This window comes from Diceros bicornis, chromosome 8 (assembly GCF_020826845.1).
Source record: "Diceros bicornis minor isolate mBicDic1 chromosome 8, mDicBic1.mat.cur, whole genome shotgun sequence".
NCBI lineage: Eukaryota > Metazoa > Chordata > Mammalia > Perissodactyla > Rhinocerotidae > Diceros > Diceros bicornis.
The window spans coordinates 71,254,823-71,279,336 of NC_080747.1; the positions used below are offsets into that span (position 1 = coordinate 71,254,823).

Genomic DNA, 24,514 nt, shown 5'->3' on the forward strand with positions numbered 1-24,514 from the left:
TCATCATCGGTCAGCTAACACTTTTCTCTTTTTCCTTGTTTTTTAGCCCGAGCCTCCGACAACAAACAAATGGCAGCTGGACAACTGGCTGACCAAAGTCAGCCAGCCGGCGGCGCCCCCAGAGGCCCTGGGGGGCGCAGAGCCCCCGCCGCGCCACCTCGACGGTAAGGGCAAGGGCGACGGTGGCGGCAGCGGCGCCGGTCACGAGCACTCGGAATCCAAAGATCCTGCCCCCAAAAGCTCCAGCAAAGCTCCCCGGCTCCCCTCCGAGGGCCCCCACGCAGGCAAGAGGAGCTCTCAGAAGTCCCCTGCCCAACAGGAGCCCCCGCAGAGGCAAACTGTTGGAACCAAACAACCCAGAAAGTCCGGCAAGGCCCCCGCGCCGGCGGATGCGCGGGCGGGCTTGCAGGTGGAGAGCGAGCCGGGCCCCCCTCCCCACGGCCCTGGAGACCAGCCTGCCAAAGACAAGCCCAAGGTGAAGACGAAAGGGCGCCCCCCGCGCCGCGGACGGCAGGGAGCCCAGGCCCGCGGGGCCCGCCCCCGGCGAGAGGAAGAAGCACCGGAGCGGCCCGCCCGCCCCCCCGAAGGCGCTCCCGGGCCCCGAGCCCACGAAGGACAATGTGGAGGACAGGAGCCCCGAGCACTTCGCCCTCGTCCCCCTGACTCAGAGCCAGGGGCCCCCCCGCGGCGGCGGCAGGACTAGTGGCTGTCGCCGGGCTGTGGTGGTCCAGGAGGATCGCCGGAAGGACAAGCTCCCCGTGCCTCCGAGGGACACCAAGCTGCTCTCCCCGCTCAGGGACACTCCTCCCCCGCAGACCCTGATGGTGAAGATCACCCTCGAGCTCCTGTCTCGGATACCCCAGCCGCCTGGGAAGGGGAGCCGCCAGAGGAAGCCAGAAGACAGACAGCCGCCGGCAGGGAAGAAGCTCGACTCTGAGAAGAGAAGCGCAGACAACTCAAGCAAGTTGGCCAAAAAGAGAAAGGTGAGTGTGAGGGACTGACCTCCCTCTACAGCGTGGAAAGGCCCTGCTGCTGGCTGGGGGCTGCCTTTGGCCCTTGACTCTAAGCCTGGGTTGCCTTAGGAGAGGCTGAGAGTCTTTGGGTTCACTCCTGTATCAGCCTGGCTCTCTGGCTGTGGACCGGATGCTTCCCACTGGGTGGGCAGGCATTAACAAGTGATGGATTCCTTCACAGTCTTGCTAGTTCGAAAAAGGATGAGGCAGTCATTGAAAAGGATATCTTGTTTTAGAATAATATAGTATTTAGGCATCCATTTTTATTTATTCTGGTAACGTTGGTAGTATTTACCACCTGGCTGTTAGGTTTTGCCCTAGAAATTAAAACTTTACGTGAATCCAAATGTTAGTATTCTGAATTATTGCAAGAACTGCTATACACAATTTTACTCCCGTAGTATGATCTTTTTAATACCGATATTACATCCATATTTTAACTCACGGCCACCTAACACCTCATTAGTTTGAAACCACCAGATTTAGAATTTGTAACCTCCATTAATGACTTTTACTAATAAGCAGAACATTATAAAAAAAGTTTGAGAGCTATTAAAAGTATATTTAGGACATTATTTTATTTTATTTTTTTGTGAGGAAGACCAGCTCTGAGCTAACATCTATTGCCAATCCTCCTCCTTTTTTTTTTTTTCCCCTCCAAAGCCCCAGTAGCTAGTTGTATGTCATACTTGCACATCCTTCCAGTTGGTGTATGTGGGACACGGCCTCAGCATGGCTGGAGAAGCGGTGCATCGGTGCGTGCCCAGGATCCGAACCTGGGCTGCCAGTAGCGGAGCGCGAGCACTTAACCGCTAAGCCATGGGGCTGGCCTCTCATCTTTTTATGTAATATAGGCTGCTATGGTACATTGTGAAGTATTGAAAATTTGTCATTTTATTTATCACAATATTTGGAAGTTTCACTGAAGGAGTGAACATAGTTAAAAATTAACAAAAAGGGGGCCAGCCCGGTGGCGTAATGGTTGGGTTCCTGTGCTCCACTTTGGCGGCCTGGGGTTCGTGGGTTCAGACCCCGGGCGTGTACCTATACAACTGCTCATCAAGCCATTCCATGGTGGCATCCCACATACAAAAGAGAGAAAGATTGGCAACAGATGTTAGCTCAGGGCCAATCCTCCTCACCAAAAAAAAAATAAAAAAATAAAAAAATCCCTGCGTTATTTCAGACCCTCAGTTACTTGGAGGTAACACTTTCTTGGACAATCTCCTTCCTTCCTTTATTCTGAATCAATGAGCTTTTGATATACTTTTTTGCTGCTGCTTGATGATGAAAGACAAGTGAGTTTTTCCCTGGTGGCATTCCCAAGCCAACGTGCCCAAGGTTCAGAGTGAAAAGCATAAGAAGGGCCAACTCTTCCCTGCTGAGAAGGAATAAAATTTTTAACCCCCTTAGTAAATACACAACAAAACCTTTACTCAGTTGGAAGTTGAGCTAAGAATAACAAGGACAAAAAGATCACGAAGCCTGCTGTCATGTCTGTGATTCGACTGATTACTCCACCAGGTTAAAAATATAACATGACTTTACCAAATAGTGAAGGGCGACTGTTTTCTCCAGAACCTTGTCAAATGAGACACAAGGGTGTGTGTTGCCACCATAGTTGCCGTGGGATCAAGTGCTAATTGACAGTGCTGTTTCAGCTAGAAGAGGGCATATTCTCATGCCAGGTAACTTTTCAAACACTGTGTGTGTGAGAAAGGTGTAGAACTTTATGGAGGAAACTGTGATGGACCTGGCTAGGAAAAAGGTACCTGCGTCTAATGTACCTGGGAAAACTTCAAAAATCTGCTCAGTTTCTGCCTCCTCTTGGGAAATCTTGACCGCCTCTCCCCCAGCCACCATGGTCTTGTTTAGTCTGCACTGCTAACTTCCTGTGTTAGCTGGAGTGGGGAGAAGTATTAGCTTCTAGAATGCTTCCTAACCAGGTGGAAATGTTAGAAATTGGAGGCTTCTCCAGTCCCTTCTCTGGTGCAAATCTAGAAGCATTGCTTGCAGCTCCAAAAAGGGAAACTCAGCTCTCCCTGTTGAGTACATGAACTGTGCCCTCTAAAAAGCCATTCCCAGCCCTTGGCTGCGCTCCACTAGGGCAGCTTGTTTATCTTTCTGTTTAGAGGATGGAGAAATAATGACCCCTTCATCTTAGTCAAGTGCGTGCTTGCTTTCAAGTTCTGGCAAGCAGCTGAGAGATCTGGCTCTGGGAACAGTGTGCGTCTCTACTGTGGTACTCACAGGATCAGAGTCGGAACCAGTGGTTCCAAACCCTGGCTGCACATTACAGTCACCTGGGAGCCTTGAGTACCGATGGCAGGATGTGCTCCACCCCCCACTCCCTATCTCCTCCTTGGTGTTTTCTGAATCCTCAGGCAATCCTAATGTGTAGGGGGCTGGGAACCTCTGGAACAGAGCCTTGTCAAGAGGCCAAGTTGGTATAAAAGCTAGTTCTTTGGATCAAGAAATTCCTCCAGTGTGCTATGTTTAGACATCATGGATCTAGGCAACCAGGAATTCCTTGCCTAAAGTATGTCACTAGTTAGAAACGTTACTTAGAGGCTTTCGGATAAATATAAAAATCAGCCAGTTATACTTATTTCATGATCAGAGAATTATACATTATTTGGTTTTACTTCCTGCTGGATTCCAGGTATTATTAATATTGAACATATTAACCTCAGGTCCTTCTCTGCGGGGGCAGGCTGCCGCCCTCTCCTGTCAGGACCCGGACTCCATTTGCTCAGGGCAGCGTGGCTCTTGCCTTCTGATGAGCGCAGCTGCTCCGGGGGCAGCCCAGCACATGGCCTGGGCCCCGGGGCAGAGGCAGGGCTGTCAAGTTGTTAAGCTTGGGCGCTGTTCCCCAAATTTGGATAGTGAAAACTTGTTCATTTTCTTCATTTTTAGTGTGAACACTAGAAAAAGCTCTCTGAGGATGTATGGAGAGCAGCGGAAGAATGTGCATGATCCTTCACCTTCACATCAGTGGAATTGAGTTGTTTTTCTTTAGAGACCTGTCCCTCTCCTGGCACAAAAGTAGCAAATATTTTCAGAGGGTTAACAGATCTTTGAAGCTATTTCAGACTTAAACGTGTGAGAAGATGAGCATAAAGAGTTAACGGTGGTTAACAGCTGCGATGAAGCCGTCAAATATGGTGCCTATAGCAATGTACCCATATATATATATTTTTACTACTCTAAAGGAGTGGGTAGGGGACAATTCCTGAGGAAAAGTAGAGAAAATTGTGACAGTAGATAGGCATGAACTCACATTGTGCTCCTTGCATAGACTACAGAATTTCTTCAACCTGATTACAGTTTAGAATTTAAAATACAACTTATATTTTCTTTTATATAATTTTTAAACCAAGCCTATGTTTTCCAGATTTGGAAGAAAATTTGAAGTTGAGAAGCACAATATACCATAGAGTCAGGCCAGTGCAGTTGAGAATATTCTAAAAACACATCAGGCATACGTAGAGCTCTATGCGTGAGCTAAGCATTATTGTAGGCACTTTTTTCCTTTGTTTGGTGAGGAAGACTGACCCTGAGCTAACATCTGTTGCCAATCTTCCTCTTTTTGCTTGAGGGAGATTGTCACCGAGCTAACATCTGTGCCAGTCTTCCTCTATTTTGTATGTGGGATGCTGCCACAGCATGGCTTGATGAACAGTGCGTAGTTCTGCACCCGGGATCCGAACCCACGACCCCCGAGCCGCCAAAGCAGAGCGTATGAACTTAACCATTATGCCACCGCACCAGCCCCTATAGGCACTATTATAGATATCTCATTTAATTCAGTAGTCTTATAGATTACCTTTTAAATAAAATGCTAGACTGTCTTAAACAGTCATTTAGACAAGTAATGGAACAGGGAGGTTCCATTTATTCAGGTCATTTCCTTTTTCTAAATAATTGCTTTACTGACCAAGAAACTTAGACACTTTGAGTAACAAATGTCAGAGCCATCATTTATGTGTGTTCTGAGCAATGAGGAAGTGAAGTTATGGGATGTGGTGGGAACATGTGCATTGTTCTTGCTTGAGGATGGTTGGTTCAGCCCTTCCCTTCCGTCCAAGCTCTGACTGTCTTTTCTTAGTTGTTTCTCCAGTTCAACATTCCCAATTATTATTCTTCAAAATCAAGGATTTGAGAAGTCATCCCTTATAATTTCCTAAAGCCACTTACATCTCATTTCTACATGCTTGTCAGTTACCCTAAGAAGAGCACTGTAAGCATGTGTATGTGGTAGTTAAAGCTGTTCTAAGGCCATTCTAATGCCTATGTATTCCTTCACCAAAGAGAAGAGAAGTGGGTTGATTTTCCTCTTCTGTGGTACTTATCCCAGTGAGTCTAACCTGCCTTCTCATTGTAAGCCCCACCCTTGTTCTCGGTGCTGGCTTGGACTTGGTGTCTGCTGTGTCATCTTCTTATCAAACCTCCTGCAGAGGCAAATCCCAGAAAAGTCCCTGAATTTCCTGAAAGGCTGCTTCTCCACTTTTCCTCTGCTCTGTGTGCTCTAAGCTCACGTGCTTTCCTGTGGGAGAAGATGATAGAGCCTTAGGATTCGAGTGCTGAGACCTTCTGGTCACCTGTTCATCTGCTTCCTTTTACAGCTGAGATCCAGAAAGGCTCAGAAGTCACCTGGCTGCTTAGCGAAAGTGGGTCTGGAGCTCAGGTGTGCTCACGCCCCCCAGGCCAATGATCTTTCTTTTTCACACTTTTTTTTTTTTTTTTTGCGCTAAAGTGTCTGTTGGGGGAGTTCTTGGAGAGAGGCATGACGAGGTCACAGTTCAAGATCGGTGTATGACTCTGGCAGTTAGACTACCATCCTTGGCTCGGTGCCTCCGTTGCCCCCACCCCCTCACCCCAGGGTCCCCACACATGCTCCTTCATTTTAGGCTACCTTTCAGATGCCCCTCGTTCTCCCCATCACAGCCAAGTTCCTGGTAGACTCGGTCTCTCCACCTGTTGGAAACTCTATGGCCCCAAATGAGTGTCAGTTCTGAAAAAGTCGCCTTCATTTCTGCCTGCTACCTGCAGGCACCTAGTGGGTGAGCCAGGTGCGGGGGCAGGCACCAGGCTGCCCCGGAGGTGGTCTCTTCCAGAAAGGTCTTGGCCTAGCACAGTCCATCTCTTTCTTTTATGGTCTTCATGCTTGCCCTTTCGCTCCGCTCTGGAGGTGGAGCGGCAGTTGGCAGATAATCCGAGGCTGCCTGACCTGACAGGTTAAGGAAAGCAGGCAAGTCTATTAGGACCAGGTTGGCAGCTGGCAGCCTCCTTTTGTTGTCAACGCAGGCACCATTGAGACCCTTCTCCTTCTGGAAAAAGGGGACTTCCAAAATCCAGAACTTAGGCAGGATTCCCTGAAGTGGGAGTTGATCTGTGGATAAGCCACAGGGTAAAGGAGACTCCTCTTTCCTCCTGAAGAGAGAGTGCATCACTCACATCTCATTTTCAAATGGCTTGTTGACCCAGAAAAATCTCGAGAACTCCTTGCCTCCTGTTTTCCAGTCTTGGAATTCACGTCTGCATTTCCTGCCACCCAGGACTGCCCTTTGCTGAAGCTGTCCTCTTAGAGTTGTAGTGCAGTCCTGCTTCCAGGGACATCAGCTGTGCCCCTCAGCTGCAAACCTTAATTTCCATGCCAGTTGACACATACTTAGTGAGTGCTCGCTCTGGGGGAGCCTCTGTGACTGTTCCAGACAGAAGGTGACAGGGTTCCAAGTGCATAATGTACAAACACACTAACCTCAGGCCCCAGGCCGGAACTCAGTGAAGCCAGCAGAATCGACAGAAGGGGATTTTTGCTTTATTTGGTTTGATGGCTTACTTTCTAGCTTACAGAATATTATCAGCTTCTAAGTTGCTACCTATCCGTTTAAGCATATTATTCCAGTAAGTGCCAACACAGTTGTTAAACACCAGTGTTGAAGGTGGTGTTTGGTGATCTCTTGGTTTTTGGTGTTCTCTTGAGTCACCGATTGGCACAAGCCAGAGTTGTAACCAGTGTGTGAGGACTGACTCACTATGAATCTTATCTTCATGGGTGTTTTATAACGTCTACCACTTTGGTTTATATTCATAACTAGCATGTCCTAAGTGAAGATATACAAACAAAAATTAACTCTCCTTCCACCTCTGGAGTTTGGTGTTTTCTTTAGGAAGGACCCTTGTGAATGGTTTATGCTGAGTTTTCCCCTGGGGACTTATCCTATGTGTCATTAACGGCCTGGAAATACCTTCCATTTTAAAAAGTATATATTACTAACTTCTTCATGTACAAGGTAATATCTGTCTGGATAGTTGAGAAAATTCTGACTTCTCCCAAAGATGAATTTCCATCTTCTTGGAGTGCTCGCTGGGCAGTTGTGCGGCCTTTAATCTAAAGCTGCAGAGATTCACTGGGCCTGTTAGTGGCAGAGCCTCTTGGACACAGTAGGTTTAGTGACGAGGAGGAGACCCCAGGAATAGGGCCCTGTTTTAACCCAGTCATTTCCAGTGTATTCTTTTTTCTCTGCCAATATTGAGTCTCTCTCAAGTGTTTCCATTATGACTTGTTGCATGGAGGGTTATATGCTGTGCAGAGCCCCAGCAGGCTTCTCCCAGCATGTGCCGGAGTCTGTCATTTCTCCTGAGTTGTGCTGCAGGATTCTCCTGCTGGTCCGTGCTGTGTGGAGGACGAGAAACAGCTGTGTGAAATTTCCTGCTGCATTTCAGTCGAGCCTTTAGGATGTGCTTGTGTCACGTGTCATTTCCTCCTTAGCTCCCTCAAGATATTTTTTCTCCAGTCTTCTGTAGTGAATGGTTATCTTTCTAAGCAGCTGATTTGTTTTTATCTTATCTAACTTGTACATTTTATCATTCCTTCCTCGCCTTGGCTAATTGAAGTTCAGAGCCCAATGTGCAGATCACCTCTAGGAAAGTGTGTAGAAAGACGTTGTCCAGTAGAAATATAATGTGAGCCACATGTAATTTTAGTTGTTGTAGTAGCCACATTAAAATATATAAAAAGGAAAAAACAGTGAAAGTAATTTTAATAATTTTATTTAATAGATATAAAATTTACCACATCAACATTTAATCAATATGAAAATTATTACATTTCCCTTTGTGCACTAAGTCTTTGAAATCACGTGTCACTTTGGACTAGCTGTGTCGAAATGCTCCCTGCACACGTGGCTCTTGGAGTGGGGTGTGCGGGACGGTGCAGAATGGACCACTAGCGACTGCAAACCTTCCCTGGGGTTTAATTTCTCTACCCACATTTTCCCTTCTTAATGTTCTCACTTGTGGGCACACCAAGAGATTAAAAACAAGTATCTTTATAAGCCACCTTCAATGACCCATTTTGAAACAAGAAATAAAGTGTTTTTCCAGAGGCGTTTGAGGGGTGAAGGGCAGTGCACACTCAGGCACACTTGTTTGCAGGACGCCCGGGGAAGGGAGGGCGTGTTTCTCTATCCCCCTCTTGAGCGCGCCAGGCTGCTCATTAGCATCTGGCAGAGCGTGAGCCTACTTATCTTAATTTATTCATTTTTGTTGGAGAAATTCAGGGAACAGTGAGAGACAGTGGTAAAAACCGGGGTCTCCCCCAGTCAGTTCATTTGAAGAGTGTTTTTTTTCTTTCAAGGCTTTAAGGGAGGATTTCACGTTTTTGAGGGATTGTCCTAGACTGATTGGTGGTGTCCCAGACTTCTGTCTCATGAACTGACTTTTGGGGTAGTTCCATTCTAAATGTGCATCAGAATTAACGGGAGGCCTCACCCCTGTCACTTCACTGTCACTTGCTGGAGAGTTAGTGGCTCCTCCTTCCCATCGTGTCATTATGTGAGCCCAGTCCAGTGGGAAGGAGGCCACCGTGAAGTCGTTGAGTCTACATGTTAGACTTTTGTAAACTTGGTATACATATTTACATGTTGTAAAGGAAAAACTCGGATTTTTCCTTCCTACGTAGGGGAAAAACCCAGTTCTTTCCTATTGTTTCTGTCCTCTGAGTCTCCTCTACTACTCACACCAAACACTTTACTTCTGTTACTTCTGGTCACCAAATGTGTGGAGGTTTGTGGACACCAGCAGGGTGTCCAAGAATTCAACTCTGTTCTGGCACTATCTACCCGGAGATAGGGTCAGATCCCACAGCTTAAGGACTCGGTCCCACAAGACTGCCACCACCTACCTCCTGCCCCATGCCCGTTGCAAGATCAGGTTGTCACCTGTGCTTCTGAGCAACCGGCTGTAGATCAGAGGTTCCAACGACCCCCTCCTTGGGTCCCATTAATTTGCTAGAGTGGCTCACAGAACTCAGGAAGACAGTTTACCAACTGTTTACCAGTTTATTGTAAAAGGATATTATAGGGCCAGCCCCGTGGCTTAGCGGTTAAGTGCACGCGCTCCGCTGCTGGCGGCCCGGGTTCAGATCCCGGGCGCGCACCGACGCACCACTTCTCTGGCCATGCTGAGGCCGCGTCCCACATACAACAACTAGAAGGATGTGCAGCTGTGACATGCAACTGTCTACTGGGGCTTTGGGGGAAAAAAATAAAGTTAAAAAAAAAAAAAACATGATAAAGGATACAGATAAACAGCCAGATGAAGAGATATGTAGGGCGAGTTCTGGGAGGGTACCACGCAAAGGAGCTTCTGTCCCTGTGGAGTTGGGTACGTCATCCTCCCAGTGTGGCCGTATTCATCCGCCTGGAAGCTCTGCAGACCCTCTACTATTGAGATTTTATGGAGGCTTCCTCACATAGGCTGGATCAGTTATTAACTCCAGTTCCAGCCCCTCTCCCCTCTCTGGAGGATGGAGGGTTGGGCTGAAAATTCCAAGCTTCTGCTCACAGCTTGGTCTTTCTGATGACCAGCCCCCATCCAGGAGCCCACCCAGAGTTGCCTCATTAGAACAAAACATGCTCCTAGTGCTCTTATCGTTTAGGAATTCACAGGGGATTTAGGAGCTGTGTGTCAGAAATTGGGGTCAAAGACCACATATTAGAATAAGAGATGCTCTTAGTGTTCTTATCATTTAGGAAATTACAAGGGTTTTAGGAGCTCTGTGCCAAGAACCCAGGGGCAGAGACCAATGTATATATTTTCTGTCATCTCACACATGTTGACAAGTGAGCCCAAGAACATGAAAAAGACTTTTGCCATAAAGAATTCTGTGTTCTCTTAATGATTACATGTATTGATCTCACACTTTAGTTGGTATAAACAAACTAAATGCTTTTGAGGTACATAACTCCTGTAGAATTGAACATCTCTTCTTCTCATCGCCTTTCTCACACTAAAATCTTATTCACAATCCTTCATTTTCTATCAAATTTTTTGAAAAATAAAAACAATACATGTTTCCATTTATATAGAGAGAAATATAAAAACATTATTTTTTTTAAAGAGAGAAAATTGTATCAATGGAGGAGGGAAAAAAAGCTAGAATCTCAAAGACACTATTCTTCTTTTGTTGTCTTTTTAGTCCTGTCTGTAAGATATATGGAAAGAGGATTTTGTAGCCTGTTTCTTTACCAACAATATGTTTATTTTTCATTAAAAGAAACTAAGCTTACGTACTCTACTCCTAATTTTATACAAACAATAAATCAGTGGGTGTCAGTGGATGGTTCTTTCGAAAGAAAAGGAGGAAACTTACTCATAAAGTCATCTGTTGTTACTTGATGTGAATACACGTGTTTTATTGATTCTTTTATATTTAGAAAAACACCAATGATGTGTTGGAAGACTATTATTTATTCTTGTCAGCTGTTCCTTAGAGATCCTCCCTTTCCTGGGTATGAAGAATAGTCCTTCTTCATGCAAAAATCTGTCTCAATAAAATCACATCAGATCCAGATTATCTGCTTCCTCCACGCCCCCAAGCACACACACACTGTTGGTACTTACAAGGTTGCCATGTGTGTATAGATGTCTCCAAAAGCCTAATGATGCTCATTGCCTTTGCTGTATGTTTTTTCTATTTTGTCTGTACAATTATGCTTGTAACAGTGTACTTTGTTATACTACAATAATAGGGTGAAGCAGAAAGAGACCATGATAGCAAGAAAGTCAGACTGGAGAAAGAAATCAAATCACAGGCATCGTCTTCATCCTCCCACAAAGAATCTTCTAAAACAAAGTGAGTAAAGAGATTAGGAGCAGCCCAGAAAGGTGGTTGAGCCTTCTTGGGTCTTTGACATGGCAAAGATGATTTTCTTCTGCAGTAGAATGAGTGGATGAACAAACTCGTTCATGCCCATTTTGATGATGTAAGTTTGTTTCGTGTTCTTTCATCCATGAGGACCTTATAGGAATTAACAAGTCATTTGGCAGCAAACTTGGATTTATCAAAAGCATTTTAACAATAGGAAATTTCCTAAACACCTAGAACTAATTTATTTCTAAAGGGATTTTTATATAAAAATAAGAAAGGCGCGATTATTATCCTTACTTTGCAGAATTGGAAACAGAGGCACAGAGAGAGAAAATAACTTGTCCAAAGTCACAGAATTCTTGGCAGATGGAGCCAGCTCTTGACCTCTGGGAGCCTGGGTTCAGTGCTCTTCTTTTAAGTAAATGCATAAGCATTGCAGGGCTGCTCGCTGTGCGCGTTGCCCGGGGAGAGGGTAGTTCCAGGAAGGTGTAAAAAGTATAAGGTATAAATAGTAACTGTTATTCACTGTCTGATTGATTCAGGAAATCACCTCACAAAATGACCTGGCAAAAACAAGTGCATGTAGGAGCCAACAGAGACTTGAGAGAGAGAGAGAGAGAGGGAAGGGGTCAGATGTGAAGGGTGGGAGAGAAGGTGGCAGCCGAGCTTGCCTGCTTGTAGAGAAAGGTACAGGTTGGGGAGCAGCTAATACGGACCAACTTGCTTGGGTACAGTTAGGAGCATTGGCAGATTCTGCAAGCTTAGCGACAAATTATACAACTTCATTTATTACTCATTGATAGGATTAGGTTTTTCAAAGGGATCAAAAAGTCCCTGAAATTTGTCCCTTCTACAAAAATAGATTTCATGTTCTGTGATAATCTTTTGTCAGCAGCCATTTTGTCCCTATAACTAAACAGCTAAGTTATGTGGTTCATGTTCTGCTTTAACTTAGTTTTGCTTGATGTTTCTTTCCAGAACACCCAGGCCCTCCTCTGAGCCCTCAAAGAAGGAAATGCTTCCTCCTCAACTTGTGTTGTCCTCATCCTCCCAGAAGCCAGCCAAGCCTGCACAAAAGAAGCCAAGGCGGGAAGCAGACCTCGGTGGCCAGGACCCTGCCAAAAGTGCCAGCAGTACCAAGGGCAGCCATAAAGACTCTTCCGTTCCCAAGCACAGAAAAGCAGAGGGGAAGGGCTCTGAAAGCTCCACAGAACACAAAGTAAGTATGGGAAGCACCAGTTGTAGAAAATGGACTATATTGGTGTATCTTTACTTTAAATTCTCAAATAAGATCAATTCCTAATGATGGTATTTCAGAGCTATTCAGAACTTTTTTTTGTGTTTGAGGAAGATTTAGCCCTGAGCTAATATCTGTTGCCAATCCTCCTCTCTTTGCTGGGGAAGATTGGCCCTGGGTCAACATCTGTGCCTCTCTTTCTCTACTTTATATGGGACGCCACCACAGCATGGCTTGATAAGCAGTGCATAGGTCCGAGCCCAGGATCCAAACCTGTGAACCCCGGGCCGTGAAAACAGACCGTGCAAACTTAACCACTGTGCTACTCGGCTGGCCCCTATTCAGCACTTTTATTAAGACAGTAATGAATTATTTGTGTTTAAAGTTCTACTTTTCAGAGGGAATGTAAAAGATAGTTAATGTTACACGAAAATTTAGGTGTCGGTTTATTCTTCCTAAAGTGGTTCAAAGGGGAAAAATCAGAATAGATTTCTGTGTTGATTTTCTGTCAGGTATTTTGCAGTAAAAAATGGTTACTCTGGTTAGTTCTTGGTTTGGAGATTTGATCTCAAATACTTTCATTATTGGTTATAATGGGAAGAAATTATCCATTTTCTCAAATATAAGTTCTCCTCTTCCTGTTAACCTGGGGTGGGTGGGAAGGTGTGTGTATTGACTAAGAGAATTTGGTTTTGTTGATTATCTGTTCTCTTGGACATTCTTGTCTTATATCTTTTTGAGCCCCCAATACAGTCAGAACCTACATTTTCAGCTGAATTTAGCTGGGAAAGTGCTTGACCAAGCTAAATTGTGCAATGTTTGATTTCCTCTTTTTTGAACTACTATTTTGGGCTAATTTAGAAGGATAGTACGTTTAGGTCAATGATCTTAAATGTTAGAGTGTGATCTATGTAATGATTTTTTAAAGGGATCTTCTGGAGATATTGCAAATCCTTTTCCAGTGCCTTCTTTGCCAAATGGTAACTCTAAACCAGGGAAGCCTCAAGTGAAGTTTGACAAGTAAGACTTTGGATGCTTGCTTCTTATTCTTTCTTCCTCCTCCTCCCCTCCTCCTCATTTCCTCTTCCTTCTTTGCTTTCTCCCTCATCTTTGGCCTCCCTCCCCTCCTATCCATTTTCACTCTCTGTCTTCTTAAGTCATCTTGCCCCAGTCTAGTAATTTTTAGGTTCATATGACCCACGCTTGATCTTTTCTTCTCTTTCAGACAACAGGCAGATTTTCACATGAAGGAGGCCAAAAAGTTGAAGATCAAAGCAGAGACAACGGTCAGTCTTGACTCATGATCCTTTTGGTAGAATGTTTTCTGATAAGATATTTGTGGTCTCATTCTACCGCATTCCTATCCCTAGACATGGGGGTGGGCAGGAGGGAGGGGTATGTGGAGCCTGACGCTGGCCACAGCGTAAGCAGGATCTGCAGGATCTTAAAGAGTGTGAGAGGTGTGGGATTCTTGGTGAAATTATTTTCTTTGACTTCATATCAAAACAATGGTATCTTTCCAACCTCTTCCTTCCAACTTTCCAAGGTTGTTGCTAGAACTGTATGGATCTTTTGAATTTTGAAAAAAAGTAAATATTCAATACTTTGTCAGCCAGTTATCTAAGAGTTACCTTTCGGGGGCGGGCCCCGTGGCTTAGCAGTTAAGTGCATGTGCTATGCTGCTGCCGGCCTGGGTTCGGATCCCTGGTGCGCACCGACGCACCGCTTGTCCCGCCATGGTGAGGCGGCGTCCCACATACAGCAACTAGAGGGATGTGCAACTATGGCACACAACTATCTACTGGAGCTTTGGGGAGAAAAAGGGAAAAAAAGGAGGAGGATTGGCAATAGATGTTAGCTCAGGGCTAGGCTTCCTCAGCAAAAAGAGGAGGATTGGCATGGATGTTAGCCCAGGGCTGATCTTCCTCACAAAAATAAAAAAGTTACCTTCCATTGGACACTTTCAGCACTAGATTCCTAGATTAATATTCCAGGGAACTTCATTTTTGTTTTGCCTTTAATCTATACATATGCACATCTTCTTTCTCCTTACCTATGCCTGTGGCATCCCATTGTAATAATAATAGCTCATTTCACTCTCAAAACATGCCAGTTTGGACAAAACCCTGAATGGTCAGCCTCTTCCTAATATTCTCCTTTAATTGCACAATGTCTTAAAGTTGTCAATTTTGCATTTCAAATAGTTAAGTGCACAATTGAATATAGAGGAGTATATTCAATCTCTACCTTATACTTAACTGTTGAGCAGGAAAAGTTAGAACTCTGCTCCTTTAACACCGTCTCAGGAGATACACAGAGTTTTCACAGGAGTATTTTCGTCATTAGCCTTACAAAGTACTTAACTCAAGGAAGTGGATACTGAAACATTGCTTTACTGTACTTTCTTTTGTTTCTACCCTAAGGCCAATGTAAATTTTGGAAATTCCATGCAAGAGATGGTATTGAATAAGTAAATTTGAAGAGTTAAATTCCCACCAGTGAAGCAAACCAATAAGGCCCTGTACTGCTGATTAATTGGGGCATGCTAATTTGATTTTTATTCTTTCTGTCACTAATTTTCTGAGCCTGGGTTCTCCAGAAAAAATATTTTAAAATCAAGTTACTTAGAAAAATTAAAATTAGCAGCCCTAACCACCTTTCTTGGCTGGTATGTCACCATTTCCTTTTACTCCACTTGCATCTTTACTGTTTTCATTATTTCTTTTTGAACATAGCAAATTGAAAGAATTAGCAGAAACTACAGACTTGCAAATGTCGTGTTAACCAGGTACATGTGACACGTGTAGAGAAAAAGTAGAGTTGCTCATCACAGCCTTATTAGTTGAGTTGGCTGCATAGGGGCTCTGAAATGTTCATCCGTGTTGGCCTGGGGGATAGCCAGGCCAGTACACTTAACCTAAACTTCCAGTGGAGCTTAAGTAATCTGTTGGGCTCTAAACTACATAAACCCGTTATCGTTTGACATAATATCTAAGAGGCTCATAAACCATAATATTTTCTACTTATTGTAAGATGAACTTCAACACAAAGAAACTTGTGTTAGTGTTATTCTAGATGTGTAGAATAATCTGTTTCTCGGGAAAATTATATAATGAGTAATTACACACTAATTACAAGAGGACTATGTACTTATTGCCTCAGTTTGAATGTGTACTTTAATAAGATTTTGAGAGAGTAGTCTTAATACGAGATTGTTTTCTTTTTCCTACTGAATTTTTGCTAAAAGAAAATTTTCAGTAGGTCAGAGGCGACAGGCTCTGGTTATCATTTTGAGTTCATTTTTTCTCACATATCTCTCTCTACGTAATTAAACTAAGACAGTGGAGGGAAGCTACAGTAAAGACTTGGATGAGAAACTAAATAAAAGTGTGTCTTAGGCTTAATGATGATCGTGTTCTTCTTCGACAGACGAACAAGGTTGGGAAGGCTTTTAAGTACATGGAAGCCGTCTTGTCCCTTATTCAGTGTGGGATCGCCATGGAGTCAGAAGGTCCAGCATCAAAGTCTGCTTACTCAGTGTACTCGGAAACTGTCGACCTCATTAAGTAAGTGCCAAGCCGTTTTGCCATCGTCCTAAATACTTTCCTTTCCTCACCTCTATTGCTTTAATCCATTTGAACCTTAGTATGAAGACAGCTTAATAAAGGAGAGCCTTAAAAAAGTTGCTGATCCAGGACGTTTTTTTTTGTTGTCCTAAACTAAAATTGTATTCTAGGTGAAGTACTAGAACAGAAGAACTGGGTCCAGCTACCTCATTTTGTCAAGTGCACTGTGCAATGCAAACCTTTCAAAGAGAGATTGGCTTTTCCAGTTTGGCTTTCTTATCAGATGCCCTCTCATCTCAGTTTAAGCTGCCTTCTTTATTGTCCGCATTTCAACAGCGTGCTCAGTGAGGACACAAGTCTACTTGGTTTCAAGCAGGTAGACAGGCCAGAGAAGAGACATCGCCTCACCTAGTTTGCTGAAGGGCCTGAAATGTTGCTCTGTAAGCCTCATTGTTTCTCTGCATTGCTCTCATGTCATCGGGGCTTCAGGAACAGTCAATATAAAACCAAGACAAACAATAAGATATCTTTGTGTCTGGGATTTTCTAACTGCCTTTGTTTAGCTTTTGATATATTTTTATGTTTTCCTGCAGTTTCATGCTATCACTAAAATCCTTCTCAGATGCCACAACACCAACACTGGGGGAAATACTTGCTGTTTTATGGTGTGTACTTTTTTCTTTGTCTAAATAGTTTTGTATTTGCTTTTGTATCTTTTGATGTTACAAAAAGATTTTGAAATCTGTTTTCTTAATATGAAAATTATAATGAAAAGCAAATTAATCCCAGATAGTAGTAGGATGTGCGGTCAAGGGGTTAATCCCACTGATAGTTAATTGTTATAAACTGCCATCTATTGCCATTTTACTGCTGACTCAATAGATGCTTTGGTCTTGGGACTTAAATTATATCCTTGTTTATTTTTGTATGTTCTTCCACCATTATGTACTTCTGATGATACTGTGAACAGTGCAGTAAGCTCTTAAGATATTCTTCCTCAGGTAGATGAGGAAAACCCAGTGCGATGTGTAAAAGGCTATAAAAGGTTAGATGGCTGTCTTTCTGTGGTAGAGATACTCACGGCTAAAAGGTAAACTTCTCTTTAACTTCTGTTTGTGTTCATAGCATGCGTTGCCAGTCCATTTTGAACATGGCGATGTTTCGTTGTAAAAAAGATATAGCAATAAAGTATTCTCGTACTCTTAATGAACACTTCAAGATTTCTTCCAAAGTTGCCCAGGCACCTTCTCCATGCATTGCAAGGTAATGATAAGTCTAATTTAAATAATCTCCAAAATTGAGTTATTTACCTCTTTACTCCTATATTTACCTCTTGCTGTGACTTTGGCTTTTCAAAAATTGTATACGTCTATGTGCTGATTTGCTCCTTAAACTTAAATCATTAGCATATTTCTGCCTTTTTTAGGAATCGTTATAAATCAAGGTGTTTGCTGATTGGGTAACATAAAAAGATAATTACAAAGAATATAAGGTCAAAATTTTAGAGCTGTGGGATCGTTAACTGTGCTTAACAACACAGAACAGAGGTAGAGCCAACAGAACCAGGACCACAGACCTTTCTCCTTCTATATGACATGCCGTCTTGGCGTTTCAGTAAACAAGAACTGTCTAGAATCATATGCCCTCCACCTTGTCCAGTATCCATAACAGTGATATAAAGAATACAAACAATTATCTCTAGCTAAATTCTTTTGCCTGCTTTGTAAACTGAAATTGTTCATCTATGCCATAAGAGAAAAACAGAATCCTTGTGTAGGTGTTTTTAAGATGAAGATAGAATTTTCTTCCCTGTAGTACTTGCCTCGTGTTTTTTTAATTTGGTCATACTCCTTGAAAAGTTCCCAGTTCTGATAGGTTTTGCTATTTTAAGAATATCACCTATAAGATTGCCCCATTTTCAGCACATTCAAAAGAAGCGATTCCCGTATGGGCTCTGTTAAAAAAGAAACTCCTGATTGAGAAGTAACTTCTTACCTCTGAACATTTTCATGACTCTCACCTCTGAGATATTATTCTAAGTTAATTGATTGTCAGTCGCATTGTTTTAGATAACTCTTTCCCCATTGTCCAGCCAATGTATACAGAGCACCTCGTCTGCACCAAACCTTGTTTTGGATGCAAGGGATACAGCAGACAAGAACCGCTGGGCTGCTGGGGTTTCCACTCTGGTCCTTCAAACGTGCACTCTGCTGGGGACGCTTAGGATCCACGCAGCCCAAAGGGCAGATGTAGCCAGATCACGAGGCTGCTGCTGGTGACCCATCTTTCCATTTTATATCCGTTACTTTTTTTTTTTTTTTTTGTGAGGGAGATCAGCCCTGAGCTAATCCTTCTCTTTTTGCTGAGGAAGACCAGCTCTGAGCTAACATCTATTGCCAATCCTCCTCGTTTTTTTTCGTCCCCAAAGCCCCAGTAGATAGCTGTATGCCATAGATGCACATCCTTCTAGTTGCTGTATGTGGGACGTGGCCTCAGCATGACCAGAGAAGCGGTGCGTCGGTGCGCGCCCGGGATCCGAACCTCGCACTTAACCGCTAAGCCACAGGGCCTGCCCCATCCGTTACGTTTTATGTCTAAGAGATTTTACTGGTGTTTCTTATTTGATGCACATCAGGGCACTCGTTAACTTGCGTGTGCAGGAATAGAGTCAAGAAGAGGGTAAGGAGAAGACAGTGAGTCCCCTGCTGCCTGATACTTCCTTGCCCAGGCTCCTCGAAGGCTGTCCTTATTCATTCAGTCATTGATTCAGCAGATATTTATGAAGAGCCTACTCTTAGTATCTGCTGTGCCAAGTGCTAGAAACGCAAAGATTAATAATCCGTGGTCCCTGCCTTCAAGGTGCTTGTGACCCAGGAAAAGAAATAGGCAGAAAAGTGTAATGAGGTATGATAAATGCATAAGTTAAGAGGTAAATGCAGAGACAAGTTCAAGTGGTGGCTGAAAGGAAGCCGTGATGGAGCCCAGTGTCTAGAAGAGTACCAGGTGCAGAGTAGGTGCTCAGTTAATGTTTATTGAGTGGCTGAAAGAACAAATACATAGGAAATTAGGACTGTCTTCATGGGGGAAGTATTTCTTACTAGGAGAAGTTGGGATTGGGGGTGGGAGAGGAAGAGATTCCCGGCCGATTGAGCAGCAGAGGGAAATTCCACGGGAGAGTGTATTTAGACTACAGATTTGCCCGCCTGATTCCATGTCCAGTGAAGGACATCTTGCCTCCATCCGGTTACTTTTTCCATTTGGTGGGCCCCATCCCACTGTGTTTTAGGAAATAAATTCCCAAAATACTGAAGGTGAAGGGTGTCTCTTTGACCTTGTAGAAGTGATTTTAGAAGTGATTGTCATTTTGCCTAGTATACACTGAAACTTTGTGACTTGGACTGCGGTCCCAGAGATGGGAAATTGGTAATCGGGGGGTTTAGGTGATTAACCAGTTCTCTTTTCTCCCACCTTCCAGAAGCACAGGCACACCATCCCCTCTCTCTCCAATGCCTTCTCCTGCCAGCTCCGTAGGATCCCAGTCAAGTGCCGGCAGTGTGGGGAGCAGTGGGATGCATGCCACTGTCAGTACCCCAGTCACCATCCAAAATATGACATCTTCCTATGTCACCATCACTTCCCATATCCTTACTGCCTTTGATCTTTGGGAACAGGCTGAGTTCCTGGCAAGAAATAATAAAGGTAAATGGCCCTGTGGTGGTAATTCCGGGCATGGGGATTTAGGGGGAATAACATTGTTTGTATTTTATGTTCAGTTTTTTTTTTGTTTGTTTGTTTTTGGTGAGGAAGATTGGCCCTGAGCTAATATTGGTTGCCAATCTTCCTCTTTTTTGCTTCAGGAAGATTGTCGCTGAGCTAACACCCATGCCAATCTTCCCCTGTTTTTTGTATGTGGGATGCTGCCACAGCATGGCTTGATGAGTGATGTACGTCTGTGCCCAGGATCCGAACTCGCGAACCTGGGCCACCAAAGCAGAACGCGTGAACTTAACCACTACGCCACCAGGCTGGCCCTATGTTCAGTTTTTTGAAGAAAAGGAAATGTGTAGCTATTTACTCTTCTCTCAGTTTCTCCATTGTGCCTCATAACCTGGTTGCAGTTCTTTCTTGAGCTCTGTGGCATGGAGCCGGATTTCTGTGGTTAGATCTTAGCAAAATTAAATTAGAAGTGGCTTCAGCACCTTTCCCTTCAGAAGCTCTGGCCTCGTTATTTCAGCCTGAACTGAAATGCAAGCAAAAGGGCAAGGCGAGTGAAGAAGGGAAGTTACTGGCTGTCCCTGGGCACAACACATTTAAGATATGAAGTAGCATAACCTGAATACTGAGTTTATTGTTTGCTTTCAGTATATGTTAAGAAAGATGGCTAGTGACAGTACGAGAAATACGGCGTAGTGAATGTTCTTGAGACTTGAGGGAAGGCCCTTGGAGAAATCCCAGGTTAAGGAGATGGTGGAGCATGCTATTAGAGGAACCACTTGGGTCAGTGCCAGTGACTGCTAACTAGATGCTTATATGTAAATGCCACATTAATGTCATTAACATATTTTTTCCTGGCTCTAGGGAAGAAGGCGGCCAGCTGGCTGTGGCCATGTTATTTCCTCACAGCCTCTTAGAACTTTCTTTCTTCACAAGCTAATGATGTTTTTTTTAACATGTTGGGTTTTTTTTTTTTTTTTTCCCATTCATGCATCCATTGTACCAAAAGTATAAATTAGGTATTTTCCAGTGCCAACCACTGTGTTAGGCATTATGGATTCAAAACTCTAAAACAAACAAGTTCCTACCCTTCTAGTCTAGTGGAGGGATGTGGACAATTGGCAAGCCATGACAGTAGATTGAGAGCTTTTGCTGTGATACATGAAGTATGGAATATTGTGGGGACATAGTTTCTGGAACCTTGACTTCTTATGTTTCCATTTTTATTTTTGTGTGTGCAACTGTGTTTACTTGGTTTTGGTTTTGCTTTGTTTGCAGAGTTTTTTGCTCAGCTCAGCACAAGTGCGTGTGCCTTGGCCCTCAACAGCAGCTTGATGGATCTGGTGCACTACACGAGACAGGGTTTTCAGCGGCTAAAACAAGTAACCAAAACACCTTAATGGAGGCCTGAGTTGATTTGATGCCTTGGGAACTTTTTGCACATTGGAAGCCTCAAAAACAGTCCAGTTATTTGTCTCATCAGGACACCAAACTCGAGGAGTACCATGAAATGGCCAGGATATTTGTCCACTTAAACTCTCAAGAACTGTGTGATCATTGGTTGGACACGATGGTTATGCAGAAGCAGAAATGAGGAGGCTAGCCTCAGAGATGATCTTGCCTTTCCTAACTAAAGGACAAAAGTGCAATGTAGCCTAAGTGGGCGTATGAATGGTCTAGAAACATTTCTGTATTTTTTTAACCAGCAGTATGCAGGAAGCAAGTTGCAAATGAAATGAGGAGAAGCAATTTCAACTCTGAAAGCAAATTCACATCATCTCAGTAGCCACGCTAGTCCATTCCCAGAAGGAAATGTTTTTTAACAATGAATTTTGGTGTAGGGTTTTGTGGATGATTTTTTTTTTCTTTTAAGTTTTGGGGAAAATATTTGTTTAATAAATTTAATGGTCATCTATAAAACATAAGTTGTAAAGGACTCCACTGTACCCCACTTTCTGCCAATGGACAGTGGCTTTGATAATACCAAGTATTGTCATAATCTATAAAATTGAAGGCAACCCCCCCATTGCCTGGAGTAGTGCACGTTCACCCCAGCTCTGATTTCGCTGCCACTGTGGAAAGTCAGCTCAGTCAGAGCGGTGGAGAGAGGAGCTCCAGCACGCAGGGACGCCATCCCAGAATCGCCATGTACTACGGAGGACGCGGCGCTGCCATTCCCACCCCTGCTTCAGTGAAAGGCAGTCACCATTGACTATAGATTCTGAATTTTCTACCTTGGGGAAGAGGGAACCAACATTTATATGTGACCAGATGGCTAAAGTGCTTTTTAATTTTTGTTTAAGTAGAGCTGGAATCTGAGGTGCTGATCTGTGGTCTACAGTTATGTGATAACTCATGTTGTCTAACCAACTCAGAGTTTTGTCAGTGAACAAAGAAAAATGAAATCTACTTCTTAGAGAGGCTATATTTTTCTGCTACGAATTATTTTGTATTTATAGCAAAACTAGACTTTCAGAACCCATGATTGTCTAGGGGAAATTAACTCCCTGAGAGGATGTGGAGATTTAGGGTGGTTAATTAGACTTAAAAAAAAAAAAAAAAAAAAAGTCATCACCACATGCCTTCACTCCAGAGTGTTCTCAATCAACCAGATTTGATTAGATTGAGGAGGAACTGGGGCCTTCCCGTAAGCTGTTATTGCCATATTATGTACATTAAACCAAGTTCATTTTGAATGCCCTAAAATGAAAGAACACAATCAAAATTCCCACATGTCTGTAAGCACAGATTTTCTTTTTCATTGAAACTTTGAAGGTTATTATTGGAAGCATTATTTTGAGTGCAGTGTTTTTAAAAGCCAACTTTTTATCCCTTTTAGAAGTAGAATTTGCACATGTATTAAAATTGAGGAGTGAGTGTTATCTCTACAGTTGGTTTATTTTTCTCCTTTCGCCCCATTTTGCCCCTCTACATGTTGTTTCCTACCAAGCATGTTTGACGTTTTCATATTTATTTATTAGTGAAGAAGGGAGTGTCATCTTTATTTACAATGAAGAGGTCTAAGGTCCATATGATGAATGTAAGAACTTGGTAATTGGTAAATATATAAAGCGATGTGTCGAGGATGGGAATGATGCTAATTATTCATAGCCTAAATTGTTTGTGTGAAGCTGTTCCTTCAGTGTCTTTTCCAGCCTGTTCTTTGATCATCACGAGCTAGGGCAGAGGTCTGTTACCTCATGTTTAGGTTAAAGCCAGATAATGACAACAGTAGTAATATCTGAGCATAATAACTTGATGTGTGATCTCGATGGACCGATTTCATTTATTGATGTTCTAAAGCAAAGCCATGGTCCTTTTTAAACTACTCGTTTAAAAAGCAGCCTGTTGTGAAATGAACAGTAATTGCCTGGTAGGTTGTATGCTTGTGGCATTGTGTGTCCATCTCTTATAGGTGGAGACAAGACACCAGAATCAGGATTATGTGATTATTTAGCATCTTTTCCCCCCTTTTCCCGTGGCCATTCCTCTCTCTTCCTCCCACCACACCCCAGTACAAGCCACCTGCCAGTCCAGAACGGTGCGTTCTTTAGGACAGGTTCTGATCTATGCAGACTGTGCTGGAGTGTGTGTGTGTGTGTGTCCTGTCTGTGGGCCACAGTGCTCCCTTGCCTGAAGACATTTCCAAGTCACTTTCTCAGCCAATTTCAAAAGAAGTGATTGCTTTTTCAGTTGGCTTATTCTTTGTGTATGTTTTCCTGACCTTTATATTAAAAATTTATTTGTCCCTTGAAAAACTAATGAATTTGCAGAGACCAGTTTGTACTATTTTAGGTCATGGAATACTTCTGATTTTTACTGCAACATGCATTGTATCTAAAAAGAACTCCCAATGGCTCCTTTTTAAATGGGGTATGGAAAAGGGAGTGGCTGATGAATCCTTGCTATCCATAAAGTCTTTTTGCTGTTATAGTTGTATATGGAAATCTAAAGGATTTTTAAATCATGTGCACTTTTTCACTGCATGCTTAAATTCCCAAAGGCAAAATTTGTACTGAGGTAGATAATTGAAAGGACTAGATTATAAAATTAAGCCTTTGAATATGTGAAGTTCTTATAACAACAATACTAGTACACACTTCACAGTGAGACAAATATGAAATATCTTGAGTGAAAATTGAGTGTAAAATCTTGCCTTTGGCACTACAGTTGTGTGTGTGTGTGTGTGTGTGTGTGTGTGTGTCTTTATTAGGAAAATATAAAAACACTGTTTTACTTTTTAAAATGTTGAATGTTTCTGTCCTTTCTGGAGATAATTAAAATGTGAATCACTAAACTTGAGATTTTAGCCAGACTAAGGGCTCTGCTAAACAATGAAAAACACTTTACTGAAATTTACCAAATTAGAACTGGGTTGAGAATGTGAGAATGCAGGCCATGTGCTAGCTGGGGTGAAGAGTAGGAGGGTCCAGCAGGCATGTTATCAGAACTAGAACTACAGCAGGAGAATGACTTATCTGATATTATGATTTAGTCACAATAGTGAATAGGAAAAGCATCTGCCTTTTTTGAACAAAAAGACCTTTATTTTTTGGATCTGTTTTGACCAAAATGTTTAGCTATTTCCCCTAGACAAATTGGATCACACTTATCTCCCTTGTTCTGTATCCTTTAATTCCAGATCTCAGGATATTCAGAAGCTAACGAATATTTATGGCTGAAAACTTGCCTTAGTTGGTACGTTAAATATTAATGTTAGTAGGATCAGGAGCATACTATTTTTTATGATTCCTGTTCGATAATTTTTAGAAGCAAAAAGAAACCGTTGTGCCCTCCAAAATGAACAAAACGCTTAGCTCTGATATAT

The 24,514-nt window shown here is 43.0% G+C and overlaps 1 protein-coding gene across 1 annotated transcript in view; it reads left to right on the top strand.

The window, feature by feature from the left end:
* AFF1 (ALF transcription elongation factor 1) overlaps window positions 1–23,448 on the top strand; it is a 167,984-nt gene extending 144,536 nt beyond the window's left edge. Inside the window, 11 exon segments of the mRNA XM_058547459.1 lie at window positions 47–493; window positions 495–983; window positions 11,051–11,154; window positions 12,148–12,388; window positions 13,335–13,426; window positions 13,632–13,692; window positions 15,836–15,972; window positions 16,566–16,637; window positions 17,098–17,235; window positions 19,448–19,671; window positions 20,965–23,448. Coding sequence (XP_058403442.1) covers window positions 47–493; window positions 495–983; window positions 11,051–11,154; window positions 12,148–12,388; window positions 13,335–13,426; window positions 13,632–13,692; window positions 15,836–15,972; window positions 16,566–16,637; window positions 17,098–17,235; window positions 19,448–19,671; window positions 20,965–21,086 — 2,127 coding nt within the window. The 3' untranslated portion in view covers window positions 21,087–23,448.
* The last annotated feature ends 1,066 nt before the right edge of the window (window positions 23,449–24,514 follow it).